Here is a 27,178-nt window from a genome sequence, read left to right as displayed (position 1 = left end):
CAACAATATCGGTTGTAAACACTAAAAACAAGTACAAAATACTACCATAAAATATTTCAAAATTGATTTGTTTTATTCTGAATTGATATCTCGCATATTGTTTGCCGCCATCCTCAGTGTTTTGTTGATTATTTTACAGTCAATGTGTGAATCAAGCGTTAAATTGCGCACATTGTTCATTATGTAATTAGTTGGCTTGTGTATATTTGTATTTTTTTAAAGATAAGCTGCTAGTTGCTTAAAGAAAAAATATTTCCATTTCCAACTCTGTTTTTTTTGGAGCGCGCTGCACGAGTATGCACACCATGGAAAAATTCTATAAATCGAAGGCTTGGATGAATACAATTATAAAGATCACGAGCCTAATACCATTAACTGCCCACAATGCTTCACAATCAGCTCGGCTCGAGCTGACTGAATTATCCAGACGCATAGAGCTACAGAAGAGCGGTGGCTTTAAACACACTGATTGAGCCCCTTCAGAACAAGCCAAGTTAGCATTGTATCACGCTTAACGTGGTGAAGGCAAGCGGGCAGTTGAAATAAGCCCAGTGGTGGCAGTAAATTAAAGAGAGAGCAGCACTGCAAAATGTGCATACTAACAAAACGCTTGTGTTGAAGGCAGCTGCGCCTGGATTTCTCCTTTCTCATCGCTAGGAGCTGATTTATAGGTGTGTAAAATACTATATCCATACTCATTTTTTGTGTTATAACCAGCAGCAGCGGACGATAGAAGGGAGAAAGAGAGCCGTTTAGCGCGAATCCAACGATCTTGTTATGGATTGAGGAAAAGAGGGAATTGGAACGATGGATGCAGCCATAGTTCATGTTGAAATACTGAGCTGCAACGATGGATGCAGCAACAACTAGTGGCCAGATACGCACGCCTTGTAAAACAGGGCAATTCACAAAATGTGAATTTGAGGGGATGGAATTTGAATTATTTTCAAAATTTGAATTCACAAACTTCAATTTCTGCATATTTGAACGCTGTTGTTTTGCATGAGTTTATGCCAGCTGTCTCAGAACCTTAAGTTTGTCTGGCTTTGGTTGTAGATTGGATCCAGGAACCGTGATTAGAGACAATTGGCGCGTGGTTATTGCAAATTCAGACTTTCAACTCTTAGGCTCTCTTTTCCTTTTTGTGGTTTCAAACACCAGCAGCAGCAGAATCAGCAGAGATGTGGTCAGAGACAGTCAGATAAACAAACAGACAACAAAACAAGCGGCGGAATACTTTTCTAATTGGGAGGGGACTTTAGCTTTGCATTGTCAGGCTGTTTTATCGCTGCTGCTGTTGCCGCTGCCGCTACCGCCACTGCCGGTGTAACTTTCCGTTTTGTGTTTCGCTTGAATTGACTCGCGCGAGAGAGATCCTTATACTAACTCTATGTGGTTTTCTTTATTTTATAACCCTTTTTATCCGTGATAGTAGAACCATGTACATTCCCACTGCCAACAGGAAGACGATCTGCAAGGCCCTCTTCAAGGACGGTGCCCTTGTTGCCAAGAAGGACTACAACGCCCCTCGTCACCTCGAGCTCGAGGTGCCCAACCTCGAGGTCATCAAGGCCATGCAGTCTCTGACTTCCCGTGGTTTTGTCAAGACCCAGTTCTCGTGGCAGTACTACTACTACACCCTCACTGACGAGGGTATTGAGTACCTCCGTGAGTACCTCAACATCCCCCAGGAGGTTTTCCCCGCTACCTTCAAGAAGGCTGCCCGTCCCACCGCTGCCCCCAGCTTTGGTCGCCGTACTGGTAAGTATTGTTTTGTTTTCTTGTAGAAAGTGCTTTGGAGAAGAGGATGTTATAGGAGGGTATGTGTGTATAATATGTATAGATTGAACTTTAGACTAAACGGATATATCTATTGTTTTTTTGGTATCTTTGTTAGAGCGCGAGGGTGGTTTCCGCCGTGATAACGACGACTACCGTCGCCGCGATGATGGCAAGACCGAGGGTGCCTCCAGTGAATTCCGCCCCGAGTTCCGTGGTGGTTTCGGACGCAGCCGCCCCCAGCAGCAGCAGCAGCAGTAAATGGAATAAACGCTTGATGCCCTGCATGTTTGGAAGACAGCTGAACGGGAGTGCGCGGTTAATGAGATGCTAACCATTTTGCTATCTTTTCATTTTGGCGTAGCATCCTTATCTTTTTTTGTTCTTGGTTTTTATCTTTCAAAAAAAAAAGAATTATTCGTATTCAAAAATTTCTTTCTTAAACACATAATTTTTATATACATCAATTACGCGGATGTGCAAAAAAAGGATGATGTAAAAAAATATTTGCATTTACAAGTTTTCTTATTTTTATTTTAACGAGTTTGTTTGGATTTTAAGACGGTTTTCGTAGCGAGAAAAGTAAGACTTGCGCAATTTCTCGTATATGACAAAGGTGATGACCAGCTGCGGACACAACCGCACATACGATGGGACCCATCCCTTGAAGAAGGCGCGTAATCCCTCCTTGCGATAAATACGCGAGCAAGTCTGCCACATAGACGCAGATCCGACGGGAGCAGTTTCGGACACCGCGGCACTGGCGGGAGAGTTCGATATGAGCGAGGCCATCATGCGGCTCTTAATGACATCCGCGGGCGAGCACACCGTGGTGGCAACCAGCCCAGCCATGAAACTAGCGGTAAAATGCACCCCGACATTATCATCCAACCCAGCACCAAGCAACTGCTCCTTGAACAAATCATAGGATACGAACTGCGAGGCAGTCGCCAGGGTGGCGCGCAAAAGACTTGGCGCCAAACCAATAGTCAACGACCGCAGTCCTTCCTCCGCAACCATGACCTTGAGCCCATGCAAGGCATTTCTATAATTTCTCCGTGCGTGCAACGGCAACGCCTGGTCATTCTGCATACGTACATTAAGAATTTCCGCAGGATTCCCAACTATACCGCCGGCGACACCAGACAGGATTGTGGCCAGGGTTATTTCTAACCCGGTCAGGTGACTCCCATCCTCATGCCGCATACGGTCTTTGGCCAGATCGTATATGGCAAACCGCGTCATTGTATATGTTCCTTGGCGGAGCAGTGCGGCAGAGAGCCCATTGTATAGACCGAGGATGCCGGATTCTTGGATGATCCGATGGGTGGTTTGCAGTGCGCGTTGGTGGGTTGTGGAGGTTTGCAGGTGTACTTTGATGAGGTCAATCGGGTGTGTGAAGCAGGCTGCTGCCATGGCCGAAAAGCCTAAGAAAAACAATTATATATATGTGAATGTTTTATTTTTGAGAAATTCAACTTTTTTGTATGGAATTTATGTGAATTTTAAAATTTTTTTATTTTATTAGTTACCTCCACACCAGAAGGGAACCATGGGTGGTTTGGGTTGGTGTGTTTTCGAGCCTGACCCAACACCGAGTGTAAGAGTAGTAGATGTTTGGACCATATGTTGAAATAAATATAAAGAAGACAAATGAAAGAGGAGTAAATGATAACGATGAAAGCAGCGGGAAGATCAGGGGGGGGGAGGGCTAAAGTAAAAAAAAGTGGAGCTTGAAATATAAAATATAAAAAATTAAATTGAATAAAAAGGGCACGACCAATTCTGATATATTTTGTCTTCTCACTCCTTTTTCTCCGCATTAACTTTAATGGGAGGTTTTTTTTTCAAAATATATATATAAAAAAATATATGAAGAGAATTTTGATTCAGGCGGATTAAAAAAAACTATAATTAATATAAAATAAAAATCGAAGAACGAGAAAAAAAGGAAAACCAATTATAATTCTCTCTTTCCCCTCCCATTCTGTCATAATTGCCACAATTATCTATGTTTCTATCTATGTTTTTATTGATCAGTCATAGCACACGTTGTTTTTCTTCGCATAGCTGTCCCAGTAAAAAGCCCTGAACTGTTCCAAAAAGACAAACGTCAGAATAGTCTGCGGAGCCATTCTCACAAAAGCCGGGGTCCATCCCTTATAAAGCGCACCAATGCCTTCCTCCCTAACAATAGTGACCATAGCCTGAACCAACCCAGTATAAGCTTTATTCCCCGGCCCAGCATTCATAATCCTAGTCTTCACCACATCGCACGGAGATGTCAAGGTGGTAGCTACGAATCCAGCCAAAAAGGATGCGGAGAAATGCAGCATCAGGCCTTCCTTCATATACGGGAGTAGAATGTCTTTGAAGGCATCGTAGGAGCAGAGCTGGGATCCAGTCATTAGGATGGCGCGCGAAACATTCGGTATGGTTCCTTTGAATAACCCGCGCACACCATCTTCACGCGCGATCCTAAAAATCCCATCAAACGCGTTCTTATAATTACGGCGCTGGTCCATCGGTAGTGCGCCGTCATTCTGCAGCCGCACAAGGACTATATCCGCAGGTGTGCCGCAGACACCGCCGATAGCTCCGGCAAGAATACCGGAGGCAGCCATACGGTAGAAGGGAAGAGTGCCGTCTGGCTTGGTTAGTTCGAGTTTGATTGCTTCGTAGGCACCGAATCGTGCTGTAGAGTAGGTTAGTTGGCGGAGGACAGCGGCGGAAATCCCGTTGTAGAAGCCGACGATGCCTTGGTGTTGGTAGATTGCGCGGATAACGTGGGTGGTGCTGGTGGCACCCTTGGTGGTTTGAAGACGCACTTTGAGGAGATCCAAGGGGTGGGTGAAGAAGTTAGCGGCGCAGGCGGCGAATCCGCCGAGGTAGAATGGAGGCTGAGGTTTCTTGACCTGTGGCAAAATGGGCTTTTCAATGACGGCAAGTGGTGAGATGATTTCAGACATTGTGGTAAAAAAAAATTATTGATGTTGTTTTGTTGGTAATGAAAGAAGAAAAAAATGGAAGGGGGATAGTGTAGTTTTGGGAGGATTGAAAAATATAATTATTTGGTAATGAAAAAAATGAAAATGAAAGAACGAAAACAAAGGGAGAAATATGCTTGTTTATTTATTTGCAGGGTGCAATGACAAATACTTTTTTCTTTTATAATTCAGATATATATATATTTTTGCAGCTTAACAGGTAAAAAAGGAACTCAGATACAGCAGAGAGCGTAGGGAAGGGGTTCCATTAGCATGTTTTTTTTAATAGTGAATAAAAATAATCAAAAAAAAACCACATGTGGTTTTCTCAAGTGATCATCAATTTTTTTATTATGTGGTCATATTGATTTTTTTTTTTACTTCATCTTTTTTTATATATTTTTTTCTCACCCTATTGTTCCCCTTTTTGGACATTGCATAATTTCCAGCGTTCCGATATTCTCCTTTTATCTATCAAAAAAGGCAAAACTCGGGTGGGAACCAAAAAAAGAAGGAAAATAAAAAAGCTTTTTTTATTTGTTCCTATCAAGGTATTAAGAAACCATTTCAGAATAAGAGGAAAAAAAGGAAGTCACAAAAAAAAAGAAAAACCCGAAAAAATGATCAACATGGAAAAAAATAGAAAAACATACCGGATAATAGATTACACACTAAAGCGGAACAAAAAAGTTTTATTATCAAGGGATCCCTCACACAGGAATCGGCACGGTATACACGGTGGACACGCGTGGATTGGGGAAAACACACACGCGTCTATACGCAAAGACCACAGGCAACGGCGGTTGCTGTGTGTCAGCCGATTTCACCTCAGGCAGCAACATAAAGCCGACTTTCAGCGGCACAAGCGTAAACCATGCAATGCCGCGCACAATTCCGCGCACAGGCCCAGCGACCAGCCACTCGTCAGGATCACACACAACCGCAACATCCGCCTCATTACCATCGCTCCATTCGCACTGCACAGACATGCGCACAGGCTCAAACACATGGCAGAACCGTGCATTATCGGCCAGTGCCACAGAAAGGTTTTCGCTTTTGAATCCAGCGGCAGCCGTCTTATCAGCAGCGGCAGTGGCGGTGGTGGGCAGCGGCATGGTCAGCGTGCGGCGCGGGTTGTCCACAGCTGCTGGCAGCGGTGCAGCGGTGAGCGCAGCGTGGATGTCGGCCAGCAGCCGGCGCAGCGGCGGAATGTCGTGCGGCTGCAGTCCGCTGAGACCCCGCGCGTCGAAGTCTGGCAGCACCGGGCGGCCGGCCGCCAGCGTCGCGGCCCAGTCCAGCGATGTTGTTATGTGGTCGGCAACCATGGCACGCACAAACGGCTCCGAGAGCGAAAACAGGGTTCTGTCTGCAAGGAGACTGTTTGTATGGGCACTGTCCGTATGGTCACTGCTCGTATGGCCACTGCTCGTATGGTCACTGCTCGTATGGCCACTGCTCGTATGGTCACTATCCACAAGGCCACTATCCACAAGGCCACTGTCTACAGGCCTGCTGTCTGCAAGGCCGCTGTCCAAAAGGCCACTGGCCATGGCCGAGACCACATCGGTAAGGGTCTCGAACGAAGCCTCAATATCCGCAGGGGCATCCGCATCAGCATCGACAGTAGCCGAGATGCACTCGCCGGGGCGCAAAAAGCCGCGCCACGCACAGGCCACGCCCGCCACGCGGCCAATCCGCACCGGCGACACGCCCAAACACTGCACGCGCACCAGCAGCATCTCGCACCCAGGCGCACAGGCAGAACGCAGGCATGCATCCAAACGCAACGGCGGGCGGAGATCAACGAAGCCAGCGGAGACAGCCACCTGCAGGCGCTCCTTCTCTGCGGCCAAACGGTACTCCGTCCACACAGTCACAGTGCCAGCGGGATGCTCCGCGCCAAGCACCGCGCGCACCCGCACCGGCGCATCGTCGCAGCCAAGCGGGCCGCGGAACACAAGCGCCCCCGACGAGTCGACAGCCACGGCCGCAGCAGAGTCCGCCTGGCGAACCGCCATTGCGCAGCCCGCCGAGTCGAACAGCCGCACGCGCAAGCCAGCCAGGACAGCGGACTTCTGCACCCGCACGCACAGGCTGAGTGCCGCGCTGCCCTGGGCCGCCGCCGCATGCGCAAGCACCGCGACCAGCGGCGCGCACGGGTCCGCAGGCAGCCGCACGACCGCAGGGGCCGGCGGGCCCATGGCAGCGAACCGCGTGCGCGCAACAATGATGTGGACGGCGGTGATGCGCAGGCGGCCGGCGACCGACAGCGTTGCCGGCCACGCGAGCCGCACAGTGTTGCGCCCCGGCCGCAGCGTAATGGCAGGCGCGGCGGCGGAACGCAGCTGCACGGTCAGCCGGCGCCCGCCTGTGCTGCGCGCCTCGGCGGTGGCCTCGACAACGCCGGTGACGTCCGCGGCCAGCGCAGACACGATTGTGGCGCTGATGCCGGCGCCCAGCGTGGACGCTGCAGCAGACAGGTTTTCGGCGCGGAACACGTGCCGGGCATCAAGCACGTCGCCGGTGGCATTCGTGGCAGTGTTGGTGGCATTTGTGGCAGTATTGGTGGCATTGGGGACGGCGCTGGTGGCATTGGGGACGGCGCTGGTGGCATTGGGGACGGCGCTGGTGGCATTGGGGACGGCGCTGGTGGCATTGGGGACGGCGCTGGTGGCATTGGGGACGCCGTCCGTGCCATCAAGCACGCCGCCCGTGCCATCAAGCACGCCGCCCGTGCCATCAAGCACGCCGCCCGTGCCACCAAGCACGCCGTCCGTGCCGCCGCACACGTCGCCCGTGGTCTCCGCCAGCATCCGCGAGTACTCCGCGCGCTTGGGCTCGGGCAGCCTGGGCCCATGCAGCAGGCGCAGCAGCAGCCGCAGGCAGTCGCGCGGGCGGCGCAGGTGGCGGAAGCAGTGGGCAAGCAGCTCGACGAGCGGCGCATCCACGCTGGCGTCCGCCCGCGGCTCGACGAGCGGCTCCAGCACGCGCGCGGCGTCCGCCCAGCGGCCGCGGCCGCCCAGCAGCCGCGCGACATCGGCGTGCATCTGGCGCGCGAAGCGGCGGCGGCCGCACTCGGCGTAGTACTGGGCGGCCTGCTCGCACGTGCGCACGTAGATCTGGTCGAAGCGCGCGTCAGAGCCAAGCGCCTCGGCCAGCACAGGGTTGGAGACGGCGAGGGGCTCATGCGGCGCATGGCTGCGGCCGTCGGGCGCCGCCGGGCCGCAGAGCTCGGCCGGCAGCCGCCCGCTCATCGCGCCCAGGACGTCCAGCTGGCGGCGGGCGTCCGCGAGGAACTCGGCCTTGGCGGCGGCCAGGGCGTGGTTCTGGGCGATGCTCTGCGGCAGCGCGCCCTCGACGACGCCGACGATGCTCTGGCACGCGCCATAGGTCCAGGCGGCGACAAACGCAGCGCTGCGGCCGCTGCCAGGCTCGCGCATGGCGCCGGCGAACGCCGGGATGAAGCGGCGCGCGCGCGCGGCCAGCTCCTCATACCGCGCGTCGTCGCGGAGCAGCCGGCACTGGCAGGCGAACAGGTACGAGCGGAAGTCGAACATCGAGATGGAGTTGTCCGCGAGCATCGCGTGGTACGCGCGCCTGCTTGTGTCCAGCAGGAGGTCGCCGAGGTCGTCCTGCGGCTGGTCGCCGCCGAACCGCGGCGAGAACCACGCGAGGCTGCGCGCCGCCAGCAGCTGCGCAAACACCGCCTCCAGCTCGTCGTACTGCGCCAGCGCCTCCGCGCGCAGCCCCAGGAGCCGGTGCAGCTGGATCAGCGGCTCCTTGAGCAGGAAGAACCGGCAATAGTTCCACCCGGGCAGCATCCGGTTGGCGTCCATGCGCCGGATTTCCGCCGACATCCGCGCCACGCGCTCCTCCAGCGACGCCACGGCCAGGTCGCGGATGCCCAGGAAGAGCGCGTTCCAGCTTTCGACGAGGTCGCTGCGCAGGAGGTGCACGTGCGTGGGCTCCTTTTTGGCTTGGAAGTCGCTGCGCAGCCGGTCGAACGTCGATGCGCGCGCGGTGAGGAACTTGCCCTGCGCCGCGTCCATGCGCTGCGCCTCGCTGGCGCCCGGCACGTAGACGACCAGCCACCCGCACCCGCGCCTGGCGGCCGCCCGCGCCACCCACGCCTTGACGCGCGGCCGCACTGCCGCCTTGTACGCGTCGCTGTCGCAGTCCGCGTCGATGACCAGCAGGTTGAGGAGTGGCGGCGGCTGCTCTATGGCGCCGCCGCCGCCCTCTGTGTACTCGCCGGTGCCTTGGGCGGGTTCGCCCTCGCCGAGGCCCGTGTCTTTGATCACCTTGACGTTGAGCTGCTCGATGAACCGTGGTGCTTGCGTGAGCCCGCCCTTCCAGATCAGGTTGCGGAGCGGGAGCCGCCCGCAAAAGTCCCGTTCAATGCGCGCCCAGGCGCCGTTCTCGTCGCTGATGCAAAACGTGAGGTGGTCGATCATGGAAAAACAAAAATTGAAATTGAAAGTCACATTCGAATTTAGAAGAAAAGAGAATATCTAGAAAAAGCAGGCCCCTCAATAGTACGACTTTATTTTCTCTGCCCTCCGATCAACAACACCCCTGTCGGCGGCGGCGGCGGCGGCAGCAGAATCGGCAGCGGACTCAGCGGCAGAGCTAGAGGCAGGGCCAGGGCCAGTCACGACACCGCCCGTCTTCTTGCACCGCTCCACCGGCGCATCCACTCCCCCCATCATCCCCACGCCATCCTCCCTAGCGTCGAGCCCAGGCTGCGCCGAATGCCTCGCAACAGCCTCACCCCTGCGCCACTCCCTGCGCCTAACCTCCGCCCACCAGGCCCTCACCCCAGGCACAACCATCGCCAAGTTTCTCCTCCACACCGCCCGATTATACCTCAAATGCCTCTCATACGACTCCACCTGGTACTGCTTAAAGTACACCGACAGATCGTCCAGCGTACAGGCGCCTTTTTCTAAAACCATCTGCTGTTCGAACTGCTGTTTACCTTGCTCGAACCGCGTGTTGTTGTCTTTCCAGAATGAATGGTCTTGGTGGAGGCCGTGTTCACGCAGTGTGCGGTAGTGGGTTTCGGCCGAGGTTTCGTCATGAGGGATGTAGAATTGGACCGGGCGGATGTTGCTTATTGCGTGAGGCGCTCCGACTAGAAACTGTCCTGGAAGAAGACTGTTGTTTGTTTTTGTTGCTCCTTGGCTGTGGCCTTGGCTGTGGCCTTGGCTGTGGCCTTGGCTGTGGCCTTGGCTGTGGCCTTGGCTGTGGCTTTGGCTTTGGCTTTGGGCAAATCGCCGCGTGTATGCCGCAAAACACATTGTTGTCGCCGACGGCCGTGCCCTCAACAAAGTGTGCATTGTAATTCTTTTTTAAATAGGTAAATGTAAAATTGCTAACCAAAGCGAAGGAAAAGAACAAGAAAAGCAAAACCCACCACCTAATTTTAAAAAAAATAGATAAAGACAGTTGGGGAGTGGGTGGTGTTTATTTCGCCTAATTGGTTCCAGCCGAGGCCGAGACCGATGATGATGTGTTGTTGCCTCCGCTGCCCAACCTCATATCCAGGACTTTCGCCGCCAACGCACGTCTCCGATCGGCAACCTCCGCCGACTCATCCACATCACTTCCTCCAGTGACAACAACCTCCAGGGGGCCACCACTGGGAGAAAACTGGTCCAAGTCCAAATCCGCCTCCGCCGCCTGCCGATACCCATCCTCCGAAGCCACCAGCCTCAGCTTCACGGCCAGCCAATAGACCACCCCATCCAGCTTGCGCACAACCGGCCGCACAAACTCTGGGAAAAACGTACAAAACGCAAACGCCTCACTACGGTCGCCCCTAACACCGCCGTTACCTTCATACCGGTAGAACCTCAAAAACACAAACGCCGCCAGAAACCCTACATTCACCAAGATGACACTTGGCAAGTCATCCAATAATGTATATATGATTGGGAAAATCAGCGTGTAGAACCCGGGTAGGTCGTTCATACGGAACCCGAGTCGGCCGCGGAAGAGCTTCACGGTATGCTCTGGCACCAGCTGCTTCAGCCCGACCGTGAGTCCAGAGAGCAAAGCGGAGAGTCCGCCGATCCGGTTATCGTACAGGATAACCGAGTCTTCGCGCGCCACACCAATGCACACTACAATCACCGTGGCTACGACCACGGGCACTATCGCCAGCACTGCGACCACCTGGACGTACCCGCGCGTGCCCCACTGCCGCTCGAGGAAACTGCCCACCGTGGCCAGTGCAAAGAGCCCGTAGAGGAGAAAGAAAAAATTGGGCTCGACAAACGTTGTGGTGAGGAGCGTCCATGGGTAGGAGGTCAGCATGGCAGGGCGCAGGAGAACAATGTTGGCTGCGTCCTGGCTCGCCATGTATTTGGTGTCCTTGACTGTTTGCTCGCCAGCGATGTAGCGCAGGAAAACCGCCCCGAGGGAAAGCACTGTCGTTAGTGTCATTGTCCACTTGGTTGCTGGCGGCAGTCCGCGCAAATGTGCGAGTAGATTGCCCATTTCAAGGACTTAATTGACTGTGTGTATGTGTTGTGTATGTATTAAGTTTGAAAATAAAAGCAAAAAATATTTATATACTTAGTGCATAAAGAAAGCACACGTAGGGGGGGTAAATGCTTTTTTCATTCTTTTTTTCACCACACGATTCCAACCAGCCCAGTCAGCCAAATCAAATAAAAAAATCAATCTCGTGCAATTTCACGTACAACTGCACTTTAACAAATTTCCCAGCCTTGCGTGGGGAGGGGGAGGGGGGTAAACCTTGGAGACTGATTGTGATTACGCGCTTACCTTTACATTTCGTCAAAAGGCAAGTGCGTTAAACACCATGAGATTGAAGATAAAGGATGAAGGATGGCAAACAAAAAAGTGGCATCAGGCAAGACGGAAGTGGAATAATACTCTTGACATGGCTGCAGTGCTGAACTTTCGCATCATCTCCTCAACGCCTTGCTTACAGGCGAGCGGCCTCCCCTTTTCTTGCGCAAAAAGGCACCGTTCGATTCGGCAGAACCCAAGCCTACAGCGGCGGGTTGCTATGCAATCTGGAGATGGGAAAGATGCCAATTTGCAGGAGGATACCCCTCTCTCTCTATTTACCTATTGGATTTTTGCAGTCTCATTATTTCCTTCAGTGTTACGCCAAAATCACAATCATCAACAACAATGCAATGATCACACTTTCTTATCACAAACCTCCCCCCCCTCCCACTTTGATTAATTTGCTTTTTTACCATTTTTCGTTTCTGGGCAACTTTACAAGCAACAAAAAATAAACCACGCCCTGCCCATTTTCCCTCTTCTTTCCTTTCTGCCTTCACATATTTCTTTTCCTCACTTTTTTAGCCCCCCCCTCTACACACACACCCTATCCTCTCTCCTTTCAAATATATTTTTAAATAATGATTGAAGCCTTGTTTGAGAGTAATTGCCCGGACCTCAAGCTCATTGCGCGCGGAAAGGTTCGCGACCTGTACGACGTCGACGCCGATACTCTCCTCTTCGTGGCCACCGACCGCATCAGCGCCTACGATGTGATTATGAACTCGGTAAGAACACAAACAAAAACCACCTCTCGTCACAACTGCTCTTTGAAAAGAAAAGAAAAAACATTCTAAACTCACTCCATCTTCTTATAAATTGTTTTCGTTATTTTCACTTAGCCCATTGCTGGCAAGGGTAAGATCCTGACTCAAATCAGCGTCTTTTGGTTCAATTACCTCAAGGACATCGTGCCCAACCACCTGATCACGGCCAACATTGACGAGATGCCCGAGTCTGTGCAAAAGTACCGCTCGCAGCTTAGTGGGCGCAGTCTGCTAGTCAAGAAAGTGACTGTGCTTCCGATCGAGGCTATTGTGCGCGGGTACATTACTGGTTCGGGATGGAAGGAGTACCAGAAGAAGGGCTCTGTGTGTGAAATCCAACTTCCCGAGAACCTGCGTGAATCCCAGCGACTCCCCGAGGCACTCTTCACGCCCAGCACTAAGGCTGAGTACGGCGACCATGATGAGAATATTCACCCAGACCGGTGCGCGGAAATCATCGGGGAGGAGCGCGCCAAGGAGATGCAGAAGGTGGCTTTGGAGCTGTATGAGCGGGCGGCGGAGTATGCTGCTGGGAGGGGTATTATTATTGCGGATACAAAGTTTGAGTTTGGCGTGGATGCTCAGGGCAAGATTATGCTGATTGATGAGGTGCTTACCCCGGACTCGTCGAGGTTCTGGCCAAAGTCTGGGTATAAGGTGGGAAAGTCCCAGGATAGCTACGATAAGCAGTATTTGCGCGATTACCTTACCAGCATTGACTTTGATATGAAGTCGCCTATTGATTTGCCGCCCACTGTGCTTGACAACACTTTGAAGAAGTACATCGAGGCATACGTTAAGCTGACCGGAAACCGCCCTGACCTGAACTGACCTTGGTCTAAACTAAACTGAGCTGAACTGAGCTGAGCTGGATTAAATGGGGAATAAATATAGAATGTTACTGTTTTTTTCTTATTCAATAAAAGCGTGTGTGTAAAAAAAATCCTGTTATTTTAAGCTGGCGATTGGCTTGTTTGTCATTCGCGTTTTTTTTTGCATATAAAATTTTCGCACTAAGTTAACAAAAATAAAAATAAAAAAATCCGCCGAAAAAAAATAAGAAAAAAAACACGTCGCAAAATATGCCTTTTTTTGTTTTATTTTTTTAACGAATTGAAATAAACTGAATTTTTCTTCCTATTATTTTTTATTTCTCACCATTACCAATTAATTATTCTTTAAATCATTCATTCATTCATTCATTTCTTTTTCATTACATTTATTATCTTTTTCTTTTTTAAAAATAAAATTCAGAGGGCGAGTCCAAAATCCAACGCAGAATGGTTCTCAAAACCGAAGATGTAAACTACCTTGTTTACCGCTATCTAAAAGAATCCGGCTTCCTACACTCCTCGTACATATTCCAATTCGAGTCACAAATCCACAAAGCAGATCGCGAACAACCCAACGTCGAGCCAGGCTCTCTCATACGCGTACTGCAAAAGGGGCTGCAATATATGGACGTCGAGACACATCTGAATGAAGACGGAACAGCAAGGCTCTGCACTGCTCCCTTTTCCCTCGTTGGCAAGCATACATGCTCGGCACAGCCCGGAAATAACACTAACAATGAGCTACCACAGCCGCTGTCTCTGCTACAATCATCGTCATCACGTCCTAAAGCCACCACCGCTGCTGCTGCTGCTGCTGTTGCTGTCACTGTCGCGGTCACTGCTAACACTGCCGCTGGTGCTAGTATTGACACAGTAAAGCCAAGCATTGCAAGGGACGATGCTGAGCATGGCGGGCATACTTTGGTGCATGATGCGGCGAAGGGGTCAGAGGATATGGACATTGACGTGCCAGATACCGAAAGAGACGCGCTGCCGCCGGCGCCACCAGCACTGTCGTCGCAACAGAGGGCGAGCAAGAAACAGCGAGTGGAAAAGGCGGTGTTTTTGCGCGGACATTCGGGCCCCGTATTCCTATGTGCTTGGAATCCGCACATCACCGGCATGCTGGCGACCGGAGCAGGCGACGGCACGGCGCGTATCTGGGATACACGCACGACAACATCATTGACACCAGGTGCAGAGGCCATAGTGCTGCGACATGATACTGGGCCGGCAGGTGCGGGGGCACGTACGGATGTGACAGCCATAGCGTGGAACACACAGGGGACATTGCTGGCCACGGCGAGTTTTGCTGGGCAATTGCGTATTTGGTCAACACAGGGTGAGCTCAAGCAGACCTTGGGTAGTCGCCAGGTGCCGATAATAGCACTGCGGTGGAACCGCAAAGGCTCGCTGCTGCTCAGCGGATGCCTCGATGGCACATTGGCGCTCTGGGATGTGGCGAACTCGGGCTTGCTTCGCCATGAGTACCGGGCACACACGGGTTCTGTCCTGGACGTCGACTGGCTGGACAACACGACTTTTGCATCGTGCGCTTCGGACCGCAATATTTCAATTTGGCATGATGGCACCCCGACGCCGACAAGGACACTGGTCGGGCATACGGGCGATGTCAATGCGCTTCGGTGGCATCCCTCTGGAAAATACCTGGCGAGCGGGTCTGACGACGGGTCATTGAAAATATGGACGTTGAATTCTGACACGCCCCTGCAGGATTTTATCGGCCATGCGCAACAGGTGTATGCTGTTCGGTGGATGCCGCGCTCGGACAAGGTTGTGGTTGCGTCGGCGTCGTTTGACGGCACCGTGCGGGTGTGGGATGTCCTGGCGGGTACCTGCTTGAGGGTGTTGGCGGCGCACACGGAGGCTGTGCATTGTCTTGCGTTTAGCTCTGATGGCCGGTATTTGGCCACAGGCTCGTTTGATAAGAGAGTCAGGGTGTGGAGTATTAAGGATGGCACTCTGTTCAAGTCGTTTGTTGCTGATGACGGTATACATGATGTCCAGTGGGCGCCGAAGGGCCGTGTTGCAGTAGCTATTGCAAACTCGCAGGTCGCTTTGTTTGATCCATTGGCTCCATCTGCCTAATACTTACTTATCTTTAATTATCTTTTTATTGTCTCATTCTCCAACCACCCCCTCTCCCCTCCCCATGTAAACAATCTATTCCTTTTTCTTATTCATTCACTTATTTTTTATCTTTTATATAAATCAATTTATCAATCTTATTTGCGACCCAGTTTTTATAATTTCTTATGGTAATGTGGAGGAGCACTTATTAAAAACAATAATTAATACCTATTGCGTCATATCTTTGTGCAAATACGCACAAGCAGGAGTCATATGTCGTGCCACTCTGAGCAACTATGAGACTGGAAAATACGATTAAATTAAAAATGTCCGACTGAAAAGCGTAGCCTACACTCAACACAATGTTGTAAAGCTAAAACTAAAAGGGAAAATGTCCCATTTTATTTGTGTGGTCTTGGTGTGTATTCCAACATAATGCTTTCCCTTTCCCCTCTATTTTCCTCACTTATTCCATTCTATTTATTTCCATTCATTTCTCCCCACTTGTACCCTCGCCCTCACCCACACCCGTTTTTGTTTGAAAAGAAAATAGAACAAAACAACAAGCGAAAATTGTTTACACGTGAATAAATATGTGCATATAATCAAAATAGGCCGCGCTGCCTACCCTCCGAAAGTAAGTAAAAAGAAAAAAAGAAAACCTTATGCACAACCAGCTGGCATTGTTTAACCGGAACACATAGTGAGCGGCTTCAATATGGTCAATTATTTGCATATTGCAAACATTGCACTGAACATTCGAAGCAAAAATGAGTGCGCCTTTTGCACATGTCGCCATCAATTGTAAATTGTGTTTTTGAAAAAAATTCTGGGCAAACAGAATACGCACAAGTTTTAATAATGGTTGCAGTATTCATTTACAATAATTGACATTCTCTTTACTAGCCAAATAGCCTCAAAAAGCACAATCAAATTTGCATAAATGGCACAACACACAACCATGTTGTTACATCAAAGCCACACTGCCCAGCTTTGATACACTGGGCTACTTGCTTGTAATACATTAAAAGCAAGTAAAAAAAACCAATAGTTTCGCCCGTTTTAAAACGGGAAAGCAACAAAAAGTGATTTCTGCCAGGATTGAACTGGCGACCGTCTGCGTGTTAGGCAGACGTGATAACCGACTACACCAAGAAATCACGAATTACTGATTAAACAAGCTAATCAACCAATCTGATTTAATAAATATATAAACATATTATATCATTGAAAATATTGGTTTAGCCTAGAGGCTTATCACGTGTATGTTGCCACACTTTTTTGCAATTGGTAGACACGCACAAACAGCCCACGCGAGTTTTTCCACACCAAAATAGGTATGAATGGTCTGCACTTTTCTTATTATCTGCATCCTCATCCTCATCCCCCCTTTTCATCACCTTTATTTTTCACTTAACAATACAATGGGGTCGTTGGCGCCAGCAGAGGGCACACTTTGCGAGCAAAAGCTCGCCGACGCATACGACGCCGTGGCCAATATCGACCGACTTGTCGAAAAGGCGTACGAAGCGCACACGATACTTTTCAAGATCTTCGGCGACATCACTGGCGTCAGCTCTATCCGCAAGGACAAGTCGATAGCAGAAGCCACGCACACGGATATTTCCAACTCCCTGGACGCGTTGCGCACAATGGTGGGCGCGATCTCGCAGCAGCAGGAGACGCTGGAGCGGCTGGAGAAGAAGCCCCAGGAGAAGCTCATTTCAGACGATGTGCGGCAGTTGCTGGCCGAGTACTCGCCGTACGTGCGGCTGTTGACTGAACAGGGTGGGGTGCGGGCGACGGACGAGGCGATTGATGGGGCAGTGAGAGACCTGGACATGTCGGCGATGCGCCTACAGATCGGTGACTTTGGCGAATCCCTGGCGGAGGACGCCTTGGACAGGCACATTGTTGTTCTGCAGGAGCGGCATCCGCAACTGCACATTGAGAAGCACACTGTGGCCGAGCGCACCAGGCTTCTGGTTGTGCGCATTCCGACGATCATTCAAATGTCAATAAACCTCAAGCAGGTCGAGGGCAGTGGCGAGTTTGAGGTGAATTCCATCCACGTGATTAGCGACGACGAAGAGGGCCCGTTTTCGAGGTTCCGCGTGTTTAATCGGATTGCGCACGACTCGAACATTATTTGGTTTTCGATTGCTGGGTTTTCGGTCGAGCATCGGTTGACCAAGGTTGTGCAGTGGTTTGCGCTTTTTGACAATTTGTTTTCTGCCACATGCAGTGTCTGCGCTCAGCATCTGCAGATGGACCCAAGGACGTCACAGTATCTGCCGCCGCTGTGGCGTGATATCGACATCAAGTCCACCGGGCCCAACAAGGCCTTCCACTACGCGTGTCTCGAATCAGCATAAAGCCCACGTAATCAAGTTGACTTTGTGAAACGATCAAAGGATGATTTTCTCAATTTTGAGCAATTACAGTAAAAAATCGACTTTATTTTTTCTTTATTTTTCTCTTTACAAAATAATTTTTTCTCTCTTTTTTAAAAAATATATTCTCATCATGGACGACTTGTTTGTTATCGACACAAAGGGCTCAACAGAAGTCAAAGTGACTACAACAGCAGAGCAGCGTGAATTCACCGTTACCGGCACCAACACACCAACTCCGCGCAGTAACGGACACAAATTCAAAACTGCACAAATCAGAGTAATTGAGGACGACCTTGTTGCCGCAGCACCCGGCCCATCAACAGCCGCGGCCGGCCCCTCACAGCACCAAAGCTCTATGAATGGTCTCAACTTGCAGTTCCTCAAGCTCGGTGTGGGCAAAAATAAAAATAAACCGAGAAGGCAAAAAAATGCTGCGGCCAAACGATCTACCGCTGCCGCAGCTCAGCAGCAGCAGCAATATGGCAGGATGGACATTGTGCTTGATCAGATGGTGGATGATGGAAGCGACGACGAGATCATGGTTTTGCTCAATGGACCAAGAAGCCAGGTGCGGGATGCAACGGGCGCGGATACTCCTACTGATCAATGTGCGAAGAAGAATAAGAAGAGGGCGGCTAGGAGAAGCAAGCGGGCTGCTCACCTTGTTACAGCTACTCAGCAAAATGACGTGGAAGCGATGGACGACTACATGCAGAACTTGGGCGAGGATGAGATCATGGAGTTGCTTCAAGGGTCGGTAGGCGGGAAATACCAGGCGCGCGATATTGGCGGGCCGATTGATCTCGAGGGTATGTATGATGAGCCGGTCGAGATTGACGATCCATTCAAGTACGATGACGAGCTTGGCGAGATGCTTCTTGATGGCTCTGACAGCAATACCAGTGATGACGACGAAGACGACGGGTGCCCGGTTAACCTTGACTTGGAAAGCCTCGCTGGCCCGGATGAGTTCCCATTGCCCAAGGCCAACAAGCACCATCGGGGCCGCATGCAGAGCGTGCAAAATGCCAAAACATTCAAGGACCAGGACCGCGCTAAAGCCAAGAACAGCCATGCCAAGCAGAAGCAGAAAGATAGTGCTGGCAGTGCAGGTGGCAACGATGATGGCCCTTCGGCCGGCTTTGATCCGCGCACAATCATTAAACGTTTGGACATGCTAACGCAAACAAGCGATATGAGCAGTATCTGGCTGCAGCCGATGAACAAGTACGAGCGCCAGGTTGTCCATATGCTGGCGCGCGAGTATAGTGTTAAATCCAAATCGCACGGCAACGGTGCCAGACGCACGCCTGTGCTAACGCTGACGGCCAAAAGCAACCGCCCGACTAATCGTCGCCGCATCAGCCGGCTGGTGATGCTGTTTGACGAAGGTGGTCTAATGCCCGAACAATATAGCGGTCCACATGGTGATGGTGGTGGGTCGGCAGAAAGAGGCTCGGGACGCGGCAAGGGCAAGAACAGAGGAAGAGGCGGTGGCAATGGTAAGGGCAAGGCGTCGGGTGGAGGCGGTGCTGCACCTGCGCAGCCGCATGGCAAGATTGTTGCTGAGGATGCGCCGGTCATTGGATCATCCAATGTCGGACATAGGATGCTCGCGCAGATGGGATGGCAGCCTGGACAGGGACTCGGGGTCAATGAAGAGGGCCGCTCTACACCTGTCGATGTCATGTTCCGCGCCGGACGTCGTGGTCTTGGTGCTTAGTTTGATTCATGCCTTTTTTCCATGTCGCTTGTAATTAGGATACAATTTTTTGTTTTATTCCTTTCATTTTGATTTTGATAAAATAACTATATTAGATCTGCTTTACAAACTCTGCCAGAGCACTGGCTGCGGTGCTTTCTGCTTCTGAAGCGCCCATGCGTACATAGACTTTAATCCGCGCCAGCTTATCATTGCAGCTCAATAATATACTGGCGAACAGCATCGCAGTCACTGCTGTGTTGTAGTTGTGGCGGTGCATTTCAAGCGTATCCCTCGCAACCATGTTTGTAGAATCAATTGGCCAATGCTGAGTTGTTGTAGTTTCGAAGTATGAAATTTTAATTTGATAATTAAGCCGGTTGAAAGCAACTTCAAATGATGAATCGAACAATTTGGCACCAACAAAAACAATTCTTATATTTATCTTTACGAGTCATTTATTTAGAACTTGCGTGACCCTTAGCTGTATTTTCGATCAATTGGTCCAACATTGAGTCCATTCTCAAAAGCCTTCCGAACTTCATGTTCACAGCTTTTTTGGAAAAGTACCCGCCATAGTGCCCCAGCAATCTAGAGGGCAGCAAGCTGTTTAAGAAAGCGGTAAGGGCTAACAAAATAAGAAAACCTAATGCTACACAGAGAGCCAATGCTGCGTTCCTCAGACACTGCGCTTCGGAGACTTGCACCAGGCTGATCAGGCTTGATTTTGACAAAAACATTTAGGTCGGCTAGCAAAAGTATCTTGATGCCGAGCCTGCATTTTGTTAATCCGTCCGAGGTCCCGTGGATGTTATCTACAATCGTTGATATTATTTCGCGCATTCCGTCACTCGAGGACTTTGTGAGCGATGACAAAAATTTTGGATTTCATGATTGATGATGCATTGGTATTCTTCACACCAACAATTTTGTACTACAGTGATAAGGAGCGCGCTTTGCTTTTTTATTTGACTATGCTGTCAGCCGGATAAAGTTCTGAATAGTATTTTTTCGTATTAAAATGTATTAACTTGATAATTCATCCTAACAATTATTATTGATACTTCTGGATAATGATGGTAGCTCCCAATGATCAGAGTAATATTAATTGTTATTCCTAATTTTGAGCGTGTATCATAGCGACTCGATGTAAATATTGTCTAACTAAATACGAGCTAGTTAGCATGTCTATATCAGTGCTCAATGTTTTTAGTAACTTCTAATCAAACAAATCGATATTTAGGAGTGGGCTAAGACACCAATCACACGTAGGATAATTGCAAATCAAATCATTAATGGCCTAAAAATTCCGCACATCCGGATACATATCAGATAATGTAAACAGAGGCTTAGTAAAAAAGGTATTTATTCTTGCCCGTCGTCTTCTTTTCTCTCCCTCTCTCTTTCCTCTTTTCTCTTTTCTTCTTTTTATTTTTCATTAAGAGAATTTTCTTTCAATGGTTACCCGCTTTAGCACCACACGGGGCATAACGAAGTTTGCTCTACATACCCCTTGAATATTCTCAATTATCTCAAAAAAAACAAAAAACTCTGAATTCACGAAATTTCGTTTCGTTTTATTTTTTATTTTTCTTTCATTTTTATATTTATTATTATCGAATATGATTGCCAAGCAGGTTACTGAGTTCGGCAAGGTATGCTTTTACCTCAGTCTGACCCCGACTATTCTGGCCATTGAGGGCGTTCGCTGGGCTCTCACCTTCAATACTGAGATCAGGCTGGCGGTTGCCGCCACTTGTGCTCCCGTGGAGAGCAAGCCTGCCAGTATCACCAGCACAAAAACAAACGCGGAGAGGATTCAGCAGCTGGAGAAGGACCTCGCTGGCAATAACGCGCAGTTTGAGAAGACCCGCGCGGAAGACAAGGTGCGGCCTGAGCAGGCCCTCGCTGGCATCAACATGCGGTTCGAGAAGATCCGCGCAGACGACAAGGCGACGATCGAGTAGACTCTCGCTGACAAAAACGCGCGCATCGAACAACTTGGTCGGGGCCTCGTGCAGGCAACCTCCGCAATGGAGCAGGCGCGCACCGATGCTGAGGCCGCGCGCGCAGACGCAGTTGCGCGAATCCAGCAGCTCGAGTTGATCATTGAGAAGTCGGGTGCCGTGCTTGGGGTAACCCTTGCCAACAGTAATGTGGGAATTGGGCAGCTTGAGCGGATCGTTGAGCATTCGGCTGGCGTGTTTGGACAGACCCTCGCCAACACTGACGCAAAAATCAAGCAGCTCGAGCAGGGCTTCGAGCAGGCAGCTGCCGTGATCGTACCTGGCCTTCATGACGACAAGGCACTGATTGAACAGCTTGAGCGCGGCGCTGAGCAGTCAGTCGCTACAAACAAGAAAGCCCATGCCGGCGACAACACGCGGATTACTACTGCAATTAAGCAGACCTGCCATTGCGCAGCCGAGTCCAAAGCCGAGCGTGCTGACCACGTCAGTCGAATTGAACAGCTCGAGGGTAGTGCTGAGCAGGCAGCCGCTACAACCGAGCAGGTCTGCGCCAACTACAAGGTCGCGCATACCGCCCAGGACAGTGAGTTGGTGAAAGAAAACTTGTACTTGCACCGCGACTTGGCCGTCCTCAAATCCAAGCTGGATGGTGCCGAGGACAGGCTGTATATTCAGTGCGAGCACTTCAAGGGACTGCGTGCTGAGCTTTGCAAGGCCAATGGTGAGCTGGATGTGGTCCACACAAACAATGAAGCCCAGCAGAAGCTTGCCACTGAGCTGTGCGACAAGGTCCAACTGCCCCCTGCAGAGAACAGCAAGAATTTCCCCCATAGCGAGTCAGCCGCCGCTAATAGCATGCTGCATGACCGACACAAGAGCACCGATGTCTTGGACGCCGAGCTTTGCAAGGTCGAATGCGAGCTGGATATGGGTTGTAAGAATTTTGTTGCTCACCAGCGACGCCTTGCCAAGCTGCGCGCCATGGTAGACCCGGGACTCGCAGTGAGCGACAAGCGTATCCCGCAAGCCAACCTGGGCGGCGTTAAGAACATGTTGGATAGCCAGTGCCAGAACGCCAAGGCTCTGTGCGCAGAAATTCGCAAGGCCAAGAGCGAGCTAAAGATAGCTTGTGCAGGCGCTAAAACGCAGCGGAAGTTTGTCGCTGAGCTGCGTGAAAAATTGAGGATGCCCAACAAGCGCCAAGTCACATCTGCTGGCAGGTGATGCGCCGCGCGGGCACTTCAAGACGATCCGCACCTTGCTAGCCAAAGTGGCGGGCATCTCTCGCACCAAAATTTCTAGCTATATTGACCTGGAGGCCACTTTGGTGCTAGTGCAGGTAATTGCCGACTTGCTCAGCGAGCCGGGTGACTGCGACAGCCGCACCCCAGACAGCCAGTTTTAAAGCGAACAGGATGCTTGCTTCAAAACGCGTACCTGTCCGTCAATTCAATCGACAATATTGAATGTGTACTATAATCATTGCCGCGGTTGGCACATTACGGCCAACGCGACTCTGGGCTGGCGGAATCAGCTCAGCATCATTTTATTATATCATTTTTCATTACTCCTCATTTTCTTTCTCGTGTATCTCGATTCTTTAACTTAGTACCTCAATGTTTTATTCATTCAGCTTGCCATGTATGCTAAATTGTAATGTCAGCTAAAAAGTATGAACAATTGAGCATGTTTTTGTTGACTGCTTGCAGCATGGGCGCTGGAAGTGAAGATAACCGCTAGTCGCGTGAACAAAGTAATACTACATTTTCATTAAAATTAAGTTATTAGTTATTAAACTGTGTTAAGAATGCGATGTAATTTTTATTTATCGTAATCAACTCGAGTCTAAATGTTTCAAACGGTCAGTATTTAACAAAAATTTTGCCGTTACAATTGATCTAACATGTATTTGTAAACTGCCGTTGCTCATATTCCAGCACCCGTGCTGCTTCCACACGGTAAAAAGTATTTGTTTAAAATTGCAGTTCCTCTGCTAGCAAAAATACAACGGCGTGCGCGTGTTTATCATTTTGATTAGAGCGCAATATGTTAGTACATGTTGAAAATGGTTAAGTATTAAATTGAAGTATAAATTGAAATAAAATGTTTCTTCCAAAAAAGAAATTACAGGTTGTAGATGCTCGCCCACATCCCTTATTAATAGAATCTCTTTATTGCTGTTGTTTGGGAAAAGTAATGTCGTGTGCATACAACTCTAACTTAGACAACAAAGCCATTTGCAACATATTTACATTAATGAACTTTGGTTTCTTTATTTCATAAGGTTTATTTGATTCTCTCCAAGCCGATTAAAGCAATGATGTTAGCATAGTTATTAAGTGTATGTTGGTAAAATGCCACGGAATACCAGAAAAGAATAGAGTAAAATCCACGAGACTTGAATTGTGAAAATAAATATGTAAAAATATAAGGGTTAAATAATTACAAATTATAGATAAACAAATATATTGATATCTCAGCACTTCTTCACCGGGCTGACAGGAGCAGCAGTGAAGGAATCAATGTTGGCGCAAGCAAGACGAGTACTGTCTGGGCGGTGAATGACAACAGAGTATCCAAGGATGTTGTTGTCGCCGCCAAACGTGAGAATGGATTCAGGTGCATTCAAAGTGAACTTGCCATCAGCGTCAGCAGTCATGCTGCCAAACATACCAGCCAGATCACCCAGTTCACAGGTCGTCTGGGCATTGTCCTTGTCACACTTGTATGCGGTACCGGCAGTCTCCTTGATCTTGAACGGATCTAGATGGCCGCCAGTCTCAGTGCAGTTTCCGTCAGCAGGAACAAGTTTGGCGTGGATGTGGTACGAGTAAGCCGTTTCCATGTCCAACCCGCTGGCAGTAACAGCCAGCTGCAGGCCGTTCTTGCTTTCGGCAGGGGTAAACTCGAAGGCGGCGTTAAATTCTCCGCTCACAAGATTGGCATTAGCCAAAACAATGTCGCTGGGGTTGGTATCGCTAGTAGCCGGCGTCATTTTGCTGGTGCCGGCAACAACGACGGTCGCAGCGATGATAAGTGATAGAATGTTGTTCAGCATTGTCTTGGAGTGTAGCGATTCAGACGACGGTCTACGTGTATGTTTGTTTAAAATGAAGCTTGGAATGCAACTACGATGCAAGTAGAGAAAAAATAAATATTGAATTTTATTTGGAAAAAGCTAATGAAATAGATGATGGAAAAAGAGAAGAGATGAGTTTTTTGGAGGCGTGCTGAGCGATTTAAATAGCAACCGCAAAGGAAATTGTGAGATATTTAAACCTGCAAAGGAGGTACAAAGGGTACAAAGGGGCTGGGCGCTTTACAAAAAAAATCCAAAAAAGGCGTACATGCAGCCGCGTGGTCTTTCTAGGCGACCACGTTCATATAATTGGCGGATACAAAAATAAAAACATGCATGGGCGCTAACATTATTATGTTTTTTAGTGCTTCGTCTTTCTGGCGACCTGCACGCAAGTGCTTACGCATGTGCATACTGTGAATGCGTGGTGCCAAATTTGGAGAATATTCTGCTGAAAATATATGCGCTTTTTTTGCTTGGGGGTGGAAATCAGCGCAAAAAGGGATCATAAAATCACTCAGAACAAGGAGCGGCTCAGATGTCTGGTTGTCGCATTTCGTCATTCGCACAGTATTGACTCAGCTGTCTGCATGCTTTTTCTTTGTAGCGGATGTGGGAATGGAAAAAGCGTAATTGCCCCAAGCACCGACGCCCGACACCATCCATAGAATTAGACGATATACTTCACTCGCACGGAACAAATAGTGGACAAAGTTTTGGACCTACCGACAATGGTAAATTGCGCATTTGTAATTATTTGGTAATGCAACTGCATTTTAAAACACATTTCCCGGAGATACTGGATATTTTGGATTGCAGATGCATTTCCAGTTTTACTCTATTTTTGCTTGATTAAAAAGAAAAGCAAAAGCTTGTTTTTTTTCCGTGGTTCTACCGCACTTGCAATCAGTGATTATTAACATTGTCATTTCGGAAAATCCGGAGAAAAAAAGATGTCTACCTCCAAATTGCAATTGCCTTTTTTAACAAGTCTTGGAGTCAATTTCCTGCGGCTTGTGATATGATGCGCGGAAATACCGTGTCAAGTCCGCTACAAGCTTGTGATTTACCCAATCGTATTTGAAATGAAGCCGCAAATAGGGTTATAAATTTTGCCGGCCTGGAAGCATTCCTGGTACTAAAATAATGAGCTAAATTATTAAATAAAAAACCACCGCATAAGTGAGTCGGTCGTAATACAAATGTTTCTTTGGTAAGGTGACTTGGTGCACTACCAATGTTTCATACGATTTCACAAGCAACAATTCGACATTTACAGATAACGTATGCATATTGAATTGATATCACGAGGTTTATTGACAAATGCAGCAACAAAAGCATTAATAAAAACACATTTTCCATGCAAAATAGATACAGGGTACATATTTTAATGTCATTGTTCTTGTCCTTGTCCGTATTTGTTTAACTCTGTCAGCACTTGTGATTTTTCATCTCATCCTCGTCTTTAGCCTCAAAGTGGCAACAGGAGCATGCTTCAATGTTTTGAGGTTCAATGTTTTGAGGTTCAATGCTTTGAGGTTCAATGTTTTGAGTTTTAAAAGAACTTTCATGAGTGTATGACGAGACGTACTGGTTCATCTTATAAAAGTATTGATAAAGTAATGTTGTTCAGCTAAAAAAACGTTGGATGAATTAAAATAATAATTATGTTGGAGTATGTCTGGCCACCATGGATTTGTTGCTCATTATATACTTGCCAATAAAAAACGAATGGGGAGGCAGAATTATTTCTGCTGTTGTCGAGGTTTTATTCCAACTTGCAGTCATCTGTACCTCAATTTTTTGGAGTGAAAAACTCATTCATTTTGGTTTATTATAGCGCGGTGAATGAACATTGCTTGAAATAATCCGCCAGTTTTCAGTTATGTATTTTTTGCTTGCAGTCTACGATCACGAGAAAACATTTCATTTTTGTGTTATTTACAAATACGGAAGAATACTCCAGTTTTTGTAAGTATGAAATCGTCTTTTCTATATTTACTTTTGTCAATTTTCAAATAGACTTTTATAATGAAAGCGCGCCAATTTATCCAGAGAAATTATAGCATGACACTATTATTTTTGTGTGATTAAAATTAAAATTAAAATTAGCATTGTAATTTGATTTATTTCTTACGCATTAAATTTTAACCAAAAAAGAAATGAAAGCAGTGATTGTCTGATAATATTATTTTCTTTCTGGGTCATAATCGTGCTCAGCTATCATGTGCTCTCTGAATTGTGAGTATGTGTCGAAGTGGACTTGATGGGCAGGACAGGTGTAATTTGGAGAACTGCGCATTTTCAAATAAAGAATTGATGGCATGGCGTACTTAAATTAAAAGTTAAATGAAGAGAAGCAAAAATAATTATCGGGCAGGTACTATCGTTTATATACGGCAGTGGTAGCTCTAATTCAGTAGCGTAGCAAGAATTTATAAGAGCGGCATTGTAACTATGCACAGCAATGTGGTCAGCAATACGCAGATGTCAGTTGTCTAGTCATAATGACATGGCTACGAGAGACAAGCGCCAATTATAGGATCTTGTTTTTTATATTGTAACAATAAGACGCTATTGTGTTATTTTGCTTTGCATTTTTTAATTTGAAGCGAGCGTGCTTCTGCTACTCAGGTGTCCTTAAAAGATATTTTAGCAAGTTGTCAGGTGATTAAGGTTAGGCTGCCCATACATGTAATAATTATATTAAGCTCATAAATATTTTATTATATTTTTTGTTAAAATCAATTTT

General features: G+C 48.6%; 12 protein-coding genes and 1 non-coding gene across 13 annotated transcripts; 7 read left to right on the top strand and 6 right to left on the bottom strand.

Annotated features, from left to right (window-relative positions):
- Positions 1-1,439: 1,439 nt before the first annotated feature.
- On the top strand, positions 1,440-2,040 carry BX661DRAFT_194421 (Plectin/S10 domain-containing protein; the record flags this gene model as incomplete). The annotated part of the gene is made up of 2 exons (XM_051537880.1): positions 1,440-1,761; positions 1,898-2,040. The coding sequence occupies 2 exons, from the start codon at positions 1,440-1,442 to the stop codon at positions 2,038-2,040; spliced, it is 465 nt and encodes a 154-aa protein (XP_051389755.1).
- Positions 2,041-2,287: 247 nt separating this feature from the next.
- Positions 2,288-3,333, bottom strand: BX661DRAFT_186235 (mitochondrial carrier domain-containing protein). Its single transcript, XM_051536991.1, has one exon. It carries the CDS (start codon positions 3,193-3,195, stop codon positions 2,311-2,313), a length of 885 nt encoding a protein of 294 aa, XP_051389754.1. The 5' UTR covers positions 3,196-3,333; the 3' UTR covers positions 2,288-2,310.
- A 482-nt stretch (positions 3,334-3,815) lies between these two features.
- BX661DRAFT_145460 (mitochondrial carrier domain-containing protein) lies at positions 3,816-4,748 on the bottom strand (the record flags this gene model as incomplete). The annotated part of the gene is made up of 1 exon (XM_051533117.1): positions 3,816-4,748. The coding sequence occupies one exon, from the start codon at positions 4,746-4,748 to the stop codon at positions 3,816-3,818; it is 933 nt and encodes a 310-aa protein (XP_051389753.1).
- A 319-nt stretch (positions 4,749-5,067) lies between these two features.
- On the top strand, positions 5,068-9,520 carry BX661DRAFT_54389 (uncharacterized protein). Its single transcript, XM_051539254.1, has one exon. The coding sequence runs from the start codon at positions 5,387-5,389 to the stop codon at positions 9,260-9,262; it is 3,876 nt and encodes a 1,291-aa protein (XP_051389752.1). The 5' UTR covers positions 5,068-5,386; the 3' UTR covers positions 9,263-9,520.
- BX661DRAFT_186232 (uncharacterized protein) lies at positions 9,246-9,968 on the bottom strand. Its single transcript, XM_051536990.1, has one exon. The coding sequence runs from the start codon at positions 9,719-9,721 to the stop codon at positions 9,296-9,298; it is 426 nt and encodes a 141-aa protein (XP_051389751.1). The 5' UTR covers positions 9,722-9,968; the 3' UTR covers positions 9,246-9,295.
- Positions 9,945-11,347, bottom strand: BX661DRAFT_186231 (eukaryotic integral membrane protein-domain-containing protein). The gene has a single exon (XM_051536989.1). The coding sequence runs from the start codon at positions 11,265-11,267 to the stop codon at positions 10,242-10,244; it is 1,026 nt and encodes a 341-aa protein (XP_051389750.1). The 5' UTR covers positions 11,268-11,347; the 3' UTR covers positions 9,945-10,241.
- An 822-nt stretch (positions 11,348-12,169) lies between these two features.
- On the top strand, positions 12,170-13,186 carry BX661DRAFT_145373 (phosphoribosylaminoimidazole-succinocarboxamide synthase; the record flags this gene model as incomplete). The annotated part of the gene is made up of 2 exons (XM_051533111.1): positions 12,170-12,316; positions 12,431-13,186. 2 exons carry the CDS (start codon positions 12,170-12,172, stop codon positions 13,184-13,186), a joined length of 903 nt encoding a protein of 300 aa, XP_051389749.1.
- An 800-nt stretch (positions 13,187-13,986) lies between these two features.
- Positions 13,987-15,471, top strand: BX661DRAFT_186226 (WD40-repeat-containing domain protein). Its single transcript, XM_051536988.1, has one exon. It carries the CDS (start codon positions 14,143-14,145, stop codon positions 15,295-15,297), a length of 1,155 nt encoding a protein of 384 aa, XP_051389748.1. The 5' UTR covers positions 13,987-14,142; the 3' UTR covers positions 15,298-15,471.
- Positions 15,472-16,365: 894 nt separating this feature from the next.
- BX661DRAFT_t92 lies at positions 16,366-16,439 on the bottom strand. Its single transcript has one exon. It is a non-coding gene; the product is annotated as a tRNA-Val (tRNA).
- Positions 16,440-16,627: 188 nt separating this feature from the next.
- BX661DRAFT_186225 (uncharacterized protein) lies at positions 16,628-17,770 on the top strand. The gene has a single exon (XM_051536987.1). The coding sequence runs from the start codon at positions 16,704-16,706 to the stop codon at positions 17,652-17,654; it is 951 nt and encodes a 316-aa protein (XP_051389747.1). The 5' UTR covers positions 16,628-16,703; the 3' UTR covers positions 17,655-17,770.
- On the top strand, positions 17,771-19,507 carry BX661DRAFT_186224 (uncharacterized protein). Its single transcript, XM_051536986.1, has one exon. The coding sequence runs from the start codon at positions 17,806-17,808 to the stop codon at positions 19,396-19,398; it is 1,593 nt and encodes a 530-aa protein (XP_051389746.1). The 5' UTR covers positions 17,771-17,805; the 3' UTR covers positions 19,399-19,507.
- Positions 19,508-20,999: 1,492 nt separating this feature from the next.
- BX661DRAFT_206945 (uncharacterized protein) lies at positions 21,000-22,956 on the top strand (the record flags this gene model as incomplete). Its single annotated transcript, XM_051538643.1, has 2 exons — positions 21,000-21,263; positions 21,345-22,956. The coding sequence occupies 2 exons, from the start codon at positions 21,000-21,002 to the stop codon at positions 22,569-22,571; spliced, it is 1,491 nt and encodes a 496-aa protein (XP_051389745.1). The 3' UTR covers positions 22,572-22,956.
- A 695-nt stretch (positions 22,957-23,651) lies between these two features.
- Positions 23,652-24,535, bottom strand: BX661DRAFT_186222 (superoxide dismutase). Its single transcript, XM_051536985.1, has one exon. It carries the CDS (start codon positions 24,403-24,405, stop codon positions 23,824-23,826), a length of 582 nt encoding a protein of 193 aa, XP_051389744.1. The 5' UTR covers positions 24,406-24,535; the 3' UTR covers positions 23,652-23,823.
- Positions 24,536-27,178: the final 2,643 nt, after the last annotated feature.

The sequence above is a fragment of the Kickxella alabastrina genome, assembly GCF_025024165.1.
Source record: "Kickxella alabastrina strain RSA 675 chromosome Unknown BX661scaffold_21, whole genome shotgun sequence".
NCBI lineage: Eukaryota > Fungi > Kickxellomycota > Kickxellomycetes > Kickxellales > Kickxellaceae > Kickxella > Kickxella alabastrina.
This window is presented reverse-complemented; position numbering and strand designations above follow the sequence as displayed.

Excerpts from the sequence above, each read along its gene's own strand:
- BX661DRAFT_186226 (XM_051536988.1), top strand. The coding sequence starts at position 14,143 with ATGGACATTGACGTGCCAGATACCGAAAGAGACGCGCTGCCGCCGGCG.
- BX661DRAFT_186225 (XM_051536987.1), top strand. The coding sequence starts at position 16,704 with ATGGGGTCGTTGGCGCCAGCAGAGGGCACACTTTGCGAGCAAAAGCTC.
- BX661DRAFT_186235 (XM_051536991.1), bottom strand. The coding sequence starts at position 3,195 with ATGGCAGCAGCCTGCTTCACACACCCGATTGACCTCATCAAAGTACAC.
- BX661DRAFT_186232 (XM_051536990.1), bottom strand. The coding sequence starts at position 9,721 with ATGGTTTTAGAAAAAGGCGCCTGTACGCTGGACGATCTGTCGGTGTAC.
- BX661DRAFT_54389 (XM_051539254.1), top strand. The coding sequence starts at position 5,387 with ATGATCAACATGGAAAAAAATAGAAAAACATACCGGATAATAGATTAC.
- BX661DRAFT_186222 (XM_051536985.1), bottom strand. The coding sequence starts at position 24,405 with ATGCTGAACAACATTCTATCACTTATCATCGCTGCGACCGTCGTTGTT.
- BX661DRAFT_186224 (XM_051536986.1), top strand. The coding sequence starts at position 17,806 with ATGGACGACTTGTTTGTTATCGACACAAAGGGCTCAACAGAAGTCAAA.
- BX661DRAFT_186231 (XM_051536989.1), bottom strand. The coding sequence starts at position 11,267 with ATGGGCAATCTACTCGCACATTTGCGCGGACTGCCGCCAGCAACCAAG.